The sequence below is a fragment of the Sebastes umbrosus genome, chromosome 18, assembly GCF_015220745.1.
Source record: "Sebastes umbrosus isolate fSebUmb1 chromosome 18, fSebUmb1.pri, whole genome shotgun sequence".
In the NCBI taxonomy this organism is placed as follows: domain Eukaryota; kingdom Metazoa; phylum Chordata; class Actinopteri; order Perciformes; family Sebastidae; genus Sebastes; species Sebastes umbrosus.
Genome location: NC_051286.1, coordinates 9697756 through 9714502, shown reverse-complemented (window position 1 = coordinate 9714502; position 16747 = coordinate 9697756). Strand labels below are relative to the sequence as shown.

The 16747-nt window shown below is 38.8% G+C and overlaps 1 protein-coding gene and 1 non-coding gene across 2 annotated transcripts in view; both read right to left on the bottom strand.

Annotated features, from left to right (window-relative positions):
* Positions 1-221: 221 nt before the first annotated feature.
* Positions 222-304, bottom strand: trnal-cag. Its single transcript has one exon. It is a non-coding gene; the product is annotated as a tRNA-Leu (tRNA).
* Positions 305-2380: 2076 nt separating this feature from the next.
* Positions 2381-16747, bottom strand: part of afdna (afadin, adherens junction formation factor a) — a 102258-nt gene continuing 87891 nt past the window's right edge. The window contains 4 exon segments of the mRNA XM_037751373.1: positions 2381-3603; positions 5062-5146; positions 10325-10862; positions 14587-14715. Of these exon segments, the coding sequence (XP_037607301.1) occupies positions 3447-3603; positions 5062-5146; positions 10325-10862; positions 14587-14715 (909 nt within the window). The 3' untranslated portion in view covers positions 2381-3446.

The following is a 16747-nucleotide window of genomic DNA, read 5'->3' as shown; positions in this document are numbered from 1 at the left end:
TAAGGATACACAGGAATACAGAAATGTAATTGAACTAAACTACAGTATTTAAGAGTTGGTGGGCTATACTAAAAAATTCAAAAAAAAAATGTCCTCCTCATTCACCTATTCACACATGCTAATGTAATGTTAGCAAGTTTTAGGTAGCAGGGAATTGATTAATAGTCAAAAAGTAAATGCTGTTTCACCGTTATTCATAATGTGTCCCTAGAAAAAGATGTTGTCAGAAGGGGGATTCGAACCCCCGCCTCCAGAGGAGACTGCGACCTGAACGCAGCGCCTTAGACCGCTCGGCCATCCTGACATCTGGTGGTAAGCGGCCAGAAATCACATATTTAAAGTGTGTACATGATCTGAAGGTGTGATTATTAACGCCTTCTATTTCAATATAAATGTTTGTATTTTAAAACAAAAATCAAATAACAAAAATTTTTTTGTTCTTTAATATCCGTTTTATGAAAGGAAAATCGAATGAACAACATGAAAGATACCCTAACCCACAGCGTTATTATTACCGGTTTATGTAAAGTAGATGTAGTTTGTTTTCATGTTTCATCTTCCTCTGTTTACTCTGTGACCGCGTGGTCATGCGAGTCTACTCTGGATGACGTAGTGCCGTTCTGGAATGTAGGCTAATTAATAATTCCATCCAGGTGTGACCCGTGGCGAAAAAAAAGTCATATAGTATGTCGAACATTTCATGAAAAAAAGTCATAGTATAGTATGTCGAAAATTTCATGAAAAAGTCATATTAAAGTATGTTGAAAATTTATAGAAAAAAAAGTCATAGTATGGTATGTTGAAAATTTAATGAAAAAAACGTCTTAGTAGTGTGCCGAAAATTTCATTTAAAAAATGTCATAGTATAGAATGTGGAAAATTTCATGAAAAAAAAGTCATAGTATGTAGAAAAATTTAATGGAAAAAAAAACGGTCATAGTATAGTTTGTCGAAAATTTCATGAAAAAAAGTCATAATCTAGCATGTTGAAAATTTCATGAAAAAAAAGTCAGTTTGTCAAAAATGTCATTAAAAAAAGTCATAATATAGTATGTGGAAAATTTCATGAAAAAAAAGTCAGTTTGTCAAAAATGTCATTAAAAAAAGTCATAATATAGTATGTGGAAAAGTTTATGAAAAAAAGTCATAGTTTAGCATGTTGAAAATTTCATGAAAAAAAACGTCATAGTATAGCATGTCGAAAATTGAATGAAAAAAACAGTAATAGTATGTTGAAAATTGTATGAAAAAAACGTTATGGTATAGTATGTCAAAAATGTCATGAAAAGTCATAGTATAGAATGTCGAACATTTTATAAAAAAAAATTCATAATTTAGCAAGTATAAAGTATTATAAAATTTAAATGCTCAAGTAAAGTACAACTAACACAATTTTTGATAGTGACAAAAGACAACACGTCAAGCCTGCACCGTTGAAAAAATCTGTATTTATTAATGATTTACAAAAGGCTAAACATGAAACCATTTAAATGATTCAGTTCATTTTGAAACCTAAAAAGGAGTTGTTGTTGTTGTGGGGGGAGAGGAGACAGTGTAGTCTGTAGTGTTTTTACAGGTCAGTTATTATAACAGCATCTTATCTCATCATGTAGAATCTGTTTTAGTGGAGGCTCCTGGAGAGTTAAAATTAAATAGATCCACACACAGGATGGAGTCAAACTGCAGAAGAGAGATACATTTGAAACTATTTTTCATCTGTTTACTTTAAAACTGGGACACACACTGGGGTTTAAAGTGTGTTGGTGAAAGTGATTATGGTAATTGTGTGTATATATATATATATTTGTACAATCACAATTCTGTGACCTTGACTCCAGTCCTAAAAAAAACAAAAAAAACATCTGGATCTCCCCAAATTACAGCTGGTGTAAAAACAGAACACTTTTCTGTCTCTAATGCAGAAAAACAGAGATTACCACAGTACGAGAGGTCCCAAATGTAACCCACTTCTCAAAACAGTTTGCAGATACATAGTTAACATTAAAAACAAGTTTTTGTGCAAGTATGTTTTTTTTTCCACAAGGTTTGAAATAAATATCTGTAAAGCAAACAAGGACTTAAAGGGACAGTTTGGGTGTTTTGAAGAGAGGTACTTATCCATAGTTGGGTGTGCTCAGACTCATTTAAGGTGGGCTGTTAAAGTGGACCAGCGTGTACACTTAAACAGATATCAATTTGTTTAGGTGAGCCTTTCTTTTAGGTGGCTAAAATACATTTTACTCCCGGGCTGGTTCTCCAAACTGGGGGCGTGCCGACCGTGATCTACTGTAGATAATACACTGACTACAGAGAAGTACCTCATACAACCCCACTTCAAAACACCTGAAGTATCCATTTAAAGAGTAATTCCTTTTTTTTAAATTGTGAAAACCAACATTAATCACATTGTGAGTGAAAGAAATCCTATTTCTGGTTTGAATTTAAGGTACAATCAAATTAATCTCACACAACTGCAAAAAATGACTAATAGTTTTAAAATAAAATTACCTCATATTGGGGCGAAACACTTAAAAAAAATTGAACTCCACTGACCATGAGGAGCAGCAGGGAGACGGTACAGTTTTAGCAGTACTTCCTGTTGGATTTTTCTGTCACCAAAATGCTGTTAAATCACATTAGTTCTGCAGTTTTTAGTAGCTTGGCAGGTTTCTACAGTAGTAAAAGAGTGAGACAGTTGTGGACCCAAATATTTACAGTAATGTTGTGCACTTAAAGATCCTTCTCCAGACTGTAGGATTCTCCTCTGGAGAATCTTTCAGAGTTTATCTAAAACATCACAAAGAAAAAAATCCCATGCTTTCTTGCTACGGAATGAAATAACAGTGTTTCCACTCACTGAGAATTTAATTTAAAAAAAAACAAGAAAATGAAGATTGGTCTGGAGCTCAACCGTGGGCATTTCTGCTGGCAATTAAAAGTGTGAAAACAACATGATGCAGAAAAAGAGCATTAAAATAACACCATAAAATTGTTCATATTTCAGTGAGCTATTTAAAAAAAACAAAAAAAACTTAAAATGAGAATAAACCTTTCTCCATCCCCTCGCCCCAAGAACCATTTTATAAACAAAAATATATCCCCCTTTGTCGTGTGATTCTCAAATTCTCACTAGATACAATTACAACTTTTTTACAGTGCTTTATCATTATATATCTTTGACAGACATTAACGAGGGGAAGAAAAGTTTTAAGCCATAAATGTCTCTCCTATTGCAACGATATAGCTACGTCAAAAAAGTGAATGGTCCAGTTATTCAAAGATTAAAATAAAAGGGGGAAAACAACACAAACAGGAGGAGACAGTCAGTGGTGGGGAAGCGGGTGACGACTCTCTCTCGAACCCGGTTCTTGTTCCAGGAGCACCTTAATGTTACCTTGGAGATGTCGTCGTTAAGGTGGCGCTGGAAGGTGAAAGGCTCGGGTCGACTACTTGGTGTTGAGCTCGTTCTCCAGCTCCATGAGTTTGCGTGAAGCTTTGACCTTGTTGGAAACCTCCTTCCCCTGAGAGAAGAGACGCTGGCGCTCCTTGAAGGTCAGACTCTCTGGAGGAGCGCCGCCGGGGATCGAATTCTCCTGCTCCTGACTGCAACACACACACACACACACACACAATGTACGTTTTACTCAGTGGTGCAATGTAACTAAGTACATTTACTCAAGTACTGTGCTTAAATAAAGTACAAGTATCTCAAATATATGCTCGAGTCTTTTCTTTTCATGCCACTTTCTACTTCTACTCCACTACATCTGAGAGGGAAATGTTGTACTTTTTACTGCACTACTTTATCTGACAGCTTTAGTTACTTTACTAATTAAGATTTTTTTGCTAACAATACATATGAAAATGTACAAGTACAGCTGAAACTATTAGTCGATTGATTGAAAATGAATTGGTAACTATTTAGAAGGTCCAGTGTGTAGGATGTGGCGGTATCTAGCGGTGAAGTGAGGAGATCTACGGTGGCCGACACAAAAATGCGAATAACCCTCTCTAGAGCCATTTGGAGCAGAGACGGTACATAGTGTGTGTAATTGGGAAGTGAGTGGTGAAGCAAGAGAGAGAGAGCGGCGGTGACAGGAGCAAGTAACGTTATCGACTCTGGCCCAAGCAGGAAAAGTTAGTTTAGGTAGAGGGACGTCTGGAATACCCTGCTAAGTCTGCTGCCCTGCAACCTGGCCTCGTATCAGCGGAAGATGATGGTTGGATGGATGGTACTACTGCACTAATGTGCCAAATGATTTGAGTCCTTGCATGATGACAGTATTTCACAGCAGTAATCCTATCAGAATACATTTCTAAAGTAACCCTGCCAACCTTGACTTTAAGTACATTTTCCTGATATACTTACATTCTTTTACTTATAAGTAGGGCGCAAATTCATTTTAACACCACTAATTTATTTAATGCATTTACGCAATTGATGTTTCGGAGGGTGTAGCAGGCTCAGTTTTAAAGCTAGTAGCAGTACCTGTGAGGGTTTCTGGACCATAATTGCTGTCATTGTTTTGTGTTGTTAATTGATTTCCAATAATAAATATATATGTACATGTGCATAAAGCAGCATATTTGCCCACTCCCATGTTGATAAGAGTATTAAATACTTGACAAATCTCCCTTTAAGGTACATTTTGAACAGATAAAAAATGTGCGATTAATTTGCGATTAATTGTGATTAACTATGGACAATCATGCAATTAATTGCGATTCAATATTTTAATCGATTGACAGCGCTACTTAAAAGTTACATTTTCAATGCAGGACCTGTATTGCAGTAACACAGTACAACGCATCTCACCCAACACTATATATAATATATATAGTTAAAAAGTCATAATACTTTATTATTATATTGCAGTATTTAAATTCTTAAACAAACTGGCAGCTTAACATTCAATACAACAAAGAGATTCCTTCAGATTTCCGTAGTAGCAAAGTCTTAAAAAATACATGTTTTAGCTGTTGTGAGCAAAATGTTGACCAACTTGTATCAATGAATTAGTCCAACTAATCAGAAACCAGAGACAAGAAAAAGTGTCTCACCTCTTTGTCCATTTGTCTCGCGGGTCGTTGTAGACTTCTCCTGTTCCTACAACTCCTGCTGAGTTTCCAGTGTACGAGTTAAATCCTGTCGAAGGTTCAGGAGTCACACGGCAGACAGACAGAGCAGAGAGTGAAGAGTCAGCATCGTTCATATTACAGCTTTTGTTATGCAAAAACATCGGAGATAGAAGCTGCTGGCTGATGGCTGTCAAGATCTCTGGTACCCGTCTCCCATTACTCCCATCATTTATAAGAAGTTGCAGGCATTTCTGCATTTTAATCTCATAGAAACAAAACTGTGGAAAACGTATTATTTCCCCATAACAGTATTGATTATTGAGACCCTGGTCGCCAGTAACCAGCAGCTTCTCCAGTCGACATCACTTCATTTCCCACAGACCAGCCTGAGCGGAAGGAAGGAAGAGAGGGAACGGGTTCTGGAGAAGCATTAAGGCAGAAACAATCAGATCTCATTAAAGTAGAGCAGCGAGCCAAGAGAAGAGAGAAAGAGAGAGCGTTAAAAAAAGCTGTTAAAGGGCCATTCCAAAGCAGCAAAAATGGTCTGTGGAAGTGTCGGTGGGATCCGAGGCCGAGGTCACCGTCAAGATTTAGATCCAACATTGAACTTATAAAAAAATATTGAATTGATCATAGTTATAGTAGGGTTTACTAAATATTTGGACTTCAAATCAAGCCAACTTGTGAAGAAAAAAAGCTCATAAACGTAGATGTAAAAACCTATATCCTGGGCTTGTTTAAAGCCCGGTGGAACTACTGTAACACGAGGAGGGTGACCCCGACCTTTGACCCCAAATAGACGTTAATCAGTTGGCTCATGTGTCCCTGTGTCTTTTCCAAACCCCCAGCAACGTCCAGCCTAAAGCGAGACGCAGCTGGAGCCAGATCTGCCTGAGTGGTTCACAACTATGTGACCCAGGAGTCTTGCAGAGTTTTATTTCCGAACAAAATACTACAGCAGGAAAGAAAAAACTATTAGTTCCACTCTGCTGATTCAAGGTTATATAAGTCGAGCAATATTCAGTATTTCTCTTGTTGTCAACAAATTCCATGAAAAGACCGACAATGAATCCATCCTATAAATGATAATGAATGGACTGAATAAATAAAATTCTGATCATACAGAAAATCACAGAAAATGTGCTCCTATTGTCATTACTGTGTATGGAAGACAGTATGTTGGGGCTAATGTGTCACCTGATCCTGCAATACAGAGTGTGGCCACTAGACCAACACGCCCCACCTAGTGCTGTTCGCGGTGGCTTGGTAAATACTCAACAAGAGCACCAGATGTGTATTAATGCGCAGCTTAAAATAGTCCCAACAAAGAAACTATTTACTCCTGTTTGAGTAACGTTTAGTGGAAAAGGTGGACGGTGGAACAACCGACGTAACTGTGGAAAACAAAATGCAGTGTGCCCTGTGTTGTTGGTACTTGTTGTTGGTAGGTTGTGAAGAAAACAATCCGGTTGTCTTTAGGGCGACAGCGGCGCCAACAATAATACCACTTAGAAACGCTACATTTACGTCTTCAGTTTAAACAAAGGGGGTCGGGGCTGTGTGCCACAGACGGGATCGGAACGTACTAACAACTTCTTGTTTTTGGTTTTTTCAAGGGATTTGTTGACAGACAGAAAAATAGAGAATAATGCCAGTGGGCTAATCAGAGTTATGTGTTTAAATAGAGGAAATAAAACCCTGCAGATTCTCTTCATGGCACAATGTTTTACACCACAGGTTAAGCGGAAACTCTGGATCCAAAACAATTCAAACTAATTACTGAAAGCAGTGGTTCAACCCTACCAGACTGCAGGTATCAACCCAGGACTTTAGACATTAAACATCTCAAGTCTACTTGGGAGTCCAAATGCATGTTGGTCTGGTGTTTCAGATGAAATGGAAGAGGGGGTTGGTACAGTTCAGATGCAGACACAGTGACAGGGTGTGAACCCAGATGGATTCATCCAGCTGGCAGCTCCTGAGCTCTTTTTTCTTTGGGGTTTATAGTGCGAAAACAGAGAGAGAGAGATCTGAAGTGTAGTTTGGGACGGGATCAAGCCGGGTCCCACTTCAGCCCCGAAACCACATAAACACAAACTGGCAGAGAACAAAGTAACCACAGTGAAACAACCCTTGTTCAAGGCCAGTAACATTCCTCTGTGGAGCCAGAAGAGATGAAAATTATACTTCTGGCACTGATTGAAAAATCTCCAGATTCACAAAAAAAAGTAATCCGCTGGCTTTTCACGGATTCTCAAAGGTTGTGAATGTTTTTCTTTTGACTGTGGTTCAGTTATCTTTGTGAGGCCAGTGGCGTCTGAAAAAAAAACTCTTTTGTTTTTGTTTTTCTGTACCAACACGCAGTTTTTGTTAGAACATCCGTCTCTGGGGACGATCTGAATTTGTTCTTCCTTTGTAGCTTTCTCCAGTTCGTGCACCTTCTGGGGCAAACTGGCGGCAGTGTTGTTTTTTTCTTGTGGTTTCATTCTGATTAACACAAATATCTGCGTTTCAACATGTTTTATTAAGGCCAGACTCAGAGCTTTTGGAGCTGCCAGCTGTTTAAAATCACACACATTTCAATACATCTTGGAGATTCATATGTCAGGGGGAGCCAGAGACTCAGGTGCCGTTTGGTCACCTGAACCTGCCGCAATGCCCTGTGGGAGTTGTAGTAAGGTTTAGTAAAGCTGCAGCGTTAGACAGCAGAGACACAGACTGATATGAAAGGACAAGCCGGGATCAGCTGACAGAGCCGAAACAGGCAGAAGACAACAAAAGCACGTACAAGGAGTCACATTACTGGGAAGAGCAGATTAACAGACAGACAGGCAAAGTGGGGAAAAAAGAAGCAAAGATAAATAAAGAAGAAATAAAGACAGCAGCCTGGTGGAAGCTACGCACAGGCAGTAAAAAGCAATAGACATCAAGCCGGTTACTGGGATGAACTGCTGGCAGCCAGAGTGCAGTGGTGTGTGTTTAAGATGCATGTATGTGTGTGTGGTGTGAGGGGGGGGTGAGACATGCGGATTATATTTCTGAGGGAGGTAGGGGGGGTTTGGGTAGGTAGGTAGGTAATGGGACATTAGTGGGATGATTTTCTGATTCGAGTGAAAAATGCAACACACAGTTGTCCATGAGGTCCTGGATGTGTTTTAGTGTTCAATAAGCAGCGGGGGGGTGGAGGGAGTTTATTTTGGAGGTGCAGGCAGCCGGTTCCTGGACCTCAGGTAGTGATGGCATTCAGACTGTGCTGCATTAGTAGCTCTGTTTGTCTGTGGGTGTTCAAATAGCTTAATTAAGCCTTAATATAAAGTCATGTCTGCTTGTGACCACAGGGATTTTTGGTACCTTACTTTCACAATTATAAAAGAGGGCTGTCAAAGTTAATGCAAGTTCGTTTTAACGCCACTAATTTCTTTAACGCATTAACGCACCATGTGATTTTTTAGGTTATAGCGGACTCAGTTTTAAAGATCGAGTGAAGATACTGGCATCATACGAAACTAGAACTAGCTTGTCGCGATTAAATAACGCTTTAAACTTTCGCTAAATTTAGGCGAGAAAAAACTGGCATGGCCATTTTCAAAAGGGGTTCCTTGACCTCTGACCTCAAGATATGTGAATGAAAATGGGTTCCATGGGTACCCACGAGTCTCCCCTTTACAGACATGCCCACTTTATGATAATCACATGCAGTTTGGGGCAAGTCATAGTCAAGTCAGCACACTGACCGCTGTTAATAAATAATACATTTATACATACACTTGCATGAAGCAGCATATTTGCCCACTCCCATGTTGATAAGAGTATTGAATACTTGACAAATCTCCCTTTAAGGTACATTTTGAACAGATAAAACGTGTTGTTGTGTTAATTTGTGATTAATCGTGATTAACTACTGACAATCATGCGATTAATCGCAATTAAATATTTTAATCGATTGACAGCCCTAGTTTTTTCTGATCGTCTCTTCTTTTAATCATCAACTCCTTAGATTTATCTTGCCTAATTAGTTAGACAAAAGGACAAATAAAATTAGAATCATGTTTTTTTGGCATATACCTAAAAAAAAGGCCAAAAATGTATATATATAACAATACCAGTTTGCACGGAAAGTGTCTGGGATAAAATTATGGGAGCAAAAAAATTCTACCCAGCTGCCAACTGACTGTTGGAAAGCAGTATCTAACTGTAGAGAGGTCACGCTGCAATGAGGCCTTCAGAAGAAAAGCTATGATACATATCTAGACATAACATTTGACAAGGATAAACCAAGAAAAACAGCTGTTTAATATATGCTAAGAAAGACTGCTTGATAAATATAGAGGAACTATGACCTGAGCATGACCTTTAAAATCTGGACTATAAGCAGCTGTGATGGATGACTGCCACTAGGAAGCGCTGTGGTTTGAGCAGACTGAGTTTGATCCAGCTTGATGACAAGAAGATTTAGACCTTTTAAAAAACAACCACAGACAAAGGAGAGGCCTTTTCACTCAACACACTGCTGCATGTGTGCATTTTTGTTCATGAAATGAGAGCGGATTCTTTTTTGTTTTTTAATCGAGTGATTGATGAGGTTGTGTGAAGCCAATGGTGTGTCTCCTTCCCTTTAAAAGCCAACACCGCTAAGCAGAGCCACGGGGCAGGAAGGGGGCGGGCGTGCAGACTGACGGCTGGCCTCGCCCCCTCGTCCCAAGCAGCGACAAACCAGACACAAAGGAGGCGGCGAGCGACAACACCAACAGTACTATGATTGGCTCTGATGGGTCTCAATCTGCAGCAAAAAGGTGGTGGCGTGATTATCGATTGCTTTTTCTGTTCACTAGTGCTGATCGAGGGGGTTGGGGGGGGGAGTTTGATTGGAGGAACATGTGGAGGGGAAAGTAATTACTGGTGGAGGTGTTCAAACAAACAAACAAACATAAAAAATCGGATTTGCTCGAAGAGAGGGAGGGAAATTTCCACATATATAAAATCAACATAAAGTGATGAACGGAGGGGGGGACTGATTGACGACAAAAAAATTTGGACAAACACGTAAAGAAGGAAAAAAGTAGACGCTGGAAATGAAAAAAAGGCAGAACACCTCTCTACTGAAGGTACAAACTAAAGACAAAGTAGCTCTAAACTATGAAGGAGTGGGTAGTAAATGAAGAGATGAGTGAATGAGAGGGAGGTATGGGAGCTGTGGAGGGCGCTGTGGCGAGCCTGACTCCTCTCTCCTCTCATCCGGGTCTACCTTTAAAGCCTCCTGGGGGGATGGAGCTGGGTTTGGCAGGAAGGGGGGGACCTGTACTGTTGGAGTTGTTGACTGGCAGCTGGAACGAGCTAGACAGGAAGATGCCGTCAGAAAGAGGGCGGGGCTTGCGCGCAGTGGGCGGCGGCTGAGGCTTGCTGTGTGAGGCGGAGGCCGGGAGGTCGCCGTACGACTTCCTGGTCGCCGATAGCTTCACCTGACCTGATTGAATGCCGCCGCCACTCCCTGCTTTGGTGGCTTCCTCCTCGTCTTCCTCATCGCCCGCGTAGGAGACAAACTTGGCGGTGTAGAGCGTGTCGGGGGAGGCGACCTGGGTTTTGAGGTAGGAGGTGTTTCTCTGTGGGGGGGGCGGGGGGGTGTTAGTAGGGTTGTGGGGGGCGGGGGGTTGGTAATCCCGGGGCAGCGGGGGTCGGTACAGACCGGCCGGGTCGTCAGGCGTCAGCAGCTTTCTCTCGGCCTCCTCGTGCTGCCGGCGCCGCTCGGCCTCCAGGCGAGTGTAGTACTCCTCCTCCTGTCTCCTCTAAGGGAGGGACAACCTGTTAGTAAGCTCCACTCTCATTGGCTCTCACCTCAGCAATGGACACTAACTGGCTAATTAGCTGGGGGAATATTCAACTAGTCAAAAAGCTCCACTTCGCTGCTGCTGCTGCTACCACCAGTAAAAAACACATCTGTCTACCATTCCAGATTCTTCTGGGCCTACGACACCTGCTCTAATATACAAAGATCTGGTACAGTACAAACACCAAGTCCACCATGTCCACCATGTCTACCAATTTAACTGAACTGAAGCATACCGGGTCCGAGATCAGGGGCCACATTTATAAAATGGTTTAACGATCAAATTCCATCTTAAGCAATGACTTCAATCAGAATTATACAATAAAGTAACCTTATAAAAACGGATTTTGATGTAGAAATGACCTTATATTTACAAAACCTCTGCGGCATGAATTTCCTTTTGGTTAAATTGAGGTTTGGAAGTGCATATTAGCATAAATACAATCAAGTAACATTATTATAAATCTTACTTTAAGGTGGAAATTATCTTATATTTACAAAAGCTGTGCAGTGTGTACACTATGGTTAAAAGAAAATCAAGTGTGTGGCCAAACTCTACTCTACTCTATTAAAGTATTTCATTTGTTTTTTAGGGCTGACCCGAATGCTTCGAAGCCTCGACTGTTGCCATGGTAATCAACCTCCAAATCTGTATTCGAATACTTGTTTTTTTTTATGTCACAATTATGTCATTAAAATGTATAAATCCAAAATAGCCCATGAAATAAGGAATAATCCATAATCCTATCACATTTACATAAATGTCTATTAATGTGCACTGTTCCTGTAACTTTAAACTGTATAAATATAATAAATAAATGGTCATATTCAATTTCTATTCAAGCAAAAAATCGGATGAGATCCAGTATGCTATAAAAATGTGTGCCATCTCTGGAAAGACAGCTAGTTTTTGCAATATTAGAAGATGTTGTTTAGGGCTGCATTATTTTATTTAAAGTTTAATCTGTATATTACTTGTTCAAAAACAACTTAATATGGTCTATAAAGTGTCTAAAAATCACACCATAACCACAGCTGTTTTAGTTTCTTAAAACAATTTTATACATCCAAGAATCAATATAAGGATGCCATTTAAAATCATTTTATGTTTCAGAAGAAATCCAAGAACAGATTTATGAATGTTGCCCCTGAACTGGATTTGACCTAACTGGTTTGCCTCAGATACAATGTGGTCGTCCTGCACTAGACCCAATCTTGTGTAAACACCAGGGACAGCAACGTAATTAAATCCAGGTCTTTATCTATATATAATAAGTATATTGTCAATCAACTAAACCATAAATCTGCTCTGACTGGTCCAACAACTGCACTAATCTGACAAGATACTGGAAGAAGAACCTGTTTGAACTAGTCCGCACTACTGAAACATCTGACATTTGGCAACTGTTTCTGAAAGCTGCTTCCTGGACCACCCTGTCTACCGCCATCTCCCCTTTCACTCAACACTGCGGGAGTGTATGTGCATGTGTGCAATGTGTCCATATGTGCCTCAGTTTATACTATATGGTTTGTGGGTAGGATGTTTGATTCGAGCCCAGCCTGTCTCCACCGGGCCTGTGATGATGCTACACATGAATCTACGCTGGAGGAATGTGTTTATATTTCTGGGTTTGGAGCTCGACCAGCTGCTCCGGGTCACATGTGCTCAATCTCCATGCTTCTGATGTCAGATTATCTTCGCGTTTTTTTTGTTTTTTTGGTCCGTTTCATGTAGTCGAGATCGTATATTGCTCTAGTGCTGTGGATGTATCCGAGCTGCTCGTGATGGTTGAATCAGCCCAGTTGGAATCTGAAGAAACTGGGAGGGATTAGTGGGTGTGTGGGTTTGAATGAGTGGGTTTCTGAATATGTACAGTATGGATGGCTGAGGGCGGGAATGAGGCACATGGGTGGGTATAGATTTCTCTGTGTGTGCGCGTGTGTGTGTTTGAACTGAATATAAAGCATGTGGATTTTGGGAAAAGTGGTGGGAAGGTGGGCGGCATTCCCTAAACATAGTTTCTGAAGCGATGCTGGATGGAAATGGTGACAAAAAAATTAAATAAACTCACAAAATCATAACTGCTTCCCCCAAAAACAAACTGAAATAACTGAACTTCCTGACACACACCGACAACAACAACAACAACAACAAGATGGAAGTCCCATGCTTGAGGTGGGTGGGAGCACATAACATGACACAGCAACACGTCACATAGGGTGGGGGGTGCACAAGATGAGGACATGCAATTGGACATTTTTACAATAAACAAAACATCATCAGATTAACAGTCAAAACATCTTAAACTGGCTTAATTAAACAAAGGTAAACACGCTCTGTGAGATACTTTCATTACTTCTTTTCAATTCATGAAATCAGTCCTCTTAGAGCTACATAAAGGAGCAATATTATAATGTAAATTTAAAAATGTTTGTGAGGTTTTTAAACAACCAGTGGTGTGATCAGTGGTCGACAGTTCACAGGACAAAATGCACCGGTATAATGGCGTCATGGTGAAGTCAGTGGACGCGACACAATGATAAAAAACACTGGATATGTTTGATTTAACACACAAGACAGGGATGGGATCAGACTACTGGCCATTTAAAACCTTTAAAAAGTACAAAACAATGTCCAATTTAAAATACTGAAATATTTGTGCCCTATATTAACAAACATAAATCAAGTTATTACAGCGTGCAGTAAATACTGTATCTGCCCTAGAATGGCTTTTCACGGGTTTTATCATACCTATTTTCTTTTTTTATTGCCTCAATGTATAAATGCATGTCTTAATGCACATATTTGTACATAATTCTTATAATCTCATTTCTTATTTTTAATTTTAGTACTTATATTTCTTTACATATATTGTGTTTATACTAACATTATGTACAATATTGTAGCATAATGTATGTAATTTACATGTTACTTACTCCTTTATTTCTATTTTCTTACATTCCTTTATGTTAAGCAACTGTAACACCTCAATTTCCCCCTTTGGATCAATAAAGTATTTCTGATTCTAAGTAAACTGATAAAATTGCCCTTTAAAAATTACACTTATTGGCTTGAAGCTACAGCCAGCAGCAGGTTAGCTTAGCTTAGCACAAAGAATGGAAACGGGGGGAAAAACTAGCCTGGCTCTGTCCGACGGGAACAAAACCCGACTACCAGCACCTCTAATGCTCAGTTATTAACTTGAATTAACTTAATTAACAGGTACGTTTGGTTTGAATGTCGATTAATGTACATTGTCACTTTTCAAATAAAAAAAATAATTAAATTGACACATTATATTTAGTTTGTTTCAACTGTACAACAACCAAAGTGGAAAAACAACAAGTTGTCGTTATCGGACGGGTAAATGAGTGGATTTCTCAAAATATTGAACTATTCCTTTAAACATGGTTATTTTAATTCCACAGTTATCTGAACTCTGTTTTTTGCACATAATTTGATATTCACTTAGTGCTGGTAGTCAACATTTAATCGGTGTAATTGAGAAAGAAAGAATATTTTGAAGATGCTAAAAGATGTAAAAACTCACAGTGGTCCAACCCTGATAGATTTCTGTCCTGTCCTATTGATATAGATCGGCTGACTCACAGTATCATAACAAAACATCCTAAAATCATTAATGTTCATTAACTCCTATAGTTACACGGACAGACAAACCGACCTTCTCCCCGGCCTCGCGATTGCCCGCGTCCCTCCACTTCCTCTCCTCCTCCTGCTTTGCTCGCTCCTCCGCCTCCCGCTTACGAATCTCCTCCAGCTGCTGCTTACGCCGTCGCTCCTCGTCCTGCAACTGACCACGCACAAAAACAGACAGACAGACAGACACACAGAGCAACATGCCAAACGGCACGCATGCAAACAAGGAAACAATTAGTACAACATGAATCGTGTGTCTTTCATACACAAACTGAGAACATTCCCACATCCAGTGACTCTGTTCGACTGCTCGGACACTAACGTACACTAACATGTTGTGTGTAATGTGAAGTAGGTTTGATTTGTCTCACAGGACTGCTCCAGAGGGGAGGAGCAGCGTGCACTGCAAAAACACACAGCACAGGCAGACACACACACACACACACACACGCACACGCACACGCACACACTGCTGAACATGCAGACACCAACAACATGCAACAAAAACAAAAGACAGCCCCTCTTTCAGCTACTTGAGGTGTGTTTGATTTAGTTTCGTCAAAAAGCGTACCTGAAGTAACTGCAAGCTTAGCGGGCCGCTGCAGAAATGTTCTGATAACCATCCCAACACAAACCCAGTGGGATACGCCGACACACAAAACAAACAGACCCTTTGTCTGGGCTGGATGGTGGTTAAAGGGTCAGTTCAACCAAATTACAAGACAACATATTTTACCACTTAACGCTTGAAGTTTCTATCTAGAATATATCAAATATATTCTAATATAATAATCAATTGTTTTTTTGTATATTATTTCATGTTCTGTTTCAGTTTGTTACTATTTTTATGTATATATTATGAGAAAGATTATCTCATAATCAATTGGTTTTGCATATATTATTTAATGTTTATTTTTATTATCTTAATTTTTCATATCTATTTTTTATTTAGACTTATTGTTTTATCAATATTTTTTTTTTACTTTTTCTATATTAGTTTATTCTAAATGTTTTACTTTTATTTTTATTTGTAATCATTTATTTTATTATTTAGAATTTTTTATTTAATTTATACAGATTTTGTGCATTTTACTTTCATTTAAGTAATTGTATATTCATCATTATCATCTTTATCATCATCATCATTATTTCCATTATTATTATTATTATATAAAATATATAATACATTTGTTATTTTATAAAAAAGAAACAATTAAGGAGAACATTTGTGAGTGCTCACAAATATATTATAATTTCATAATCAATTGGTTTTGCATATATTATTAAAGTTTATTTATAGTATTTTGATATATATTTTTTTATTTATTTTAACTATTACTTTATTTAGTCTTATTTTTGTGATTTTTAAGTATATTCTCTTTTACTTTTTTTCTGCATTTGTTTGATTCCAATTGTTTAAGTTTTACTTGTATTAGTTTTTATTTGTGATCATTTACTGTATTACATATTTATTTTGTATTTAATTTATACATGTTTTGTTTTCATTTTACTTTAATTTTATTATTAAGTAATTTAATATTTATTATTATCATTATCATAATTATTTCCAATATCATTATTATATCAAATATATAATAAACTATTAATTATTTATTATTCAATCTTTAATAAATGTAAGGAGAACATTTGTAAGTGCTCACTCTGTGTGAATTGGTAGCATTCTAAAAGATGTCAAGAGATTTAATATAAAGGCAACAAGTGGAGACTGAAATATCAGAGATGGAAATAAAACGAAATCCATGTGACGGATATAAAACTCAAGAACTAAGTGAGAAAATATGTGTTTTTGTTTTGGTTGAAGAGACCCTCAAAAGAAAGACATAACGAGGCTCAGCTGGTCACACACAGATGGATGGATGGATGGATGGATAGATGGATAGATGTATAGATGGATGGATGGATGGATGGATAGATGGATTCATGGACACCACAACATCATGATGTGGCCCTGCGTAGGCAGCGCTGGGGGCTCACAGGACTATCATGCATGGATCTCCACCTGGACGCCCTATGTGATGCATTCAGCCATGCAGGCGCCACCTCCATATGCACTCAAAACATCACTGCTGACAAGAACCACGACAACCTCAGCTACTGCTGCTAATCGATAAGCACGTAAAGGTTTGGTTTCTATGATTTGGAAACACCAGTATTTCCTCATTGGT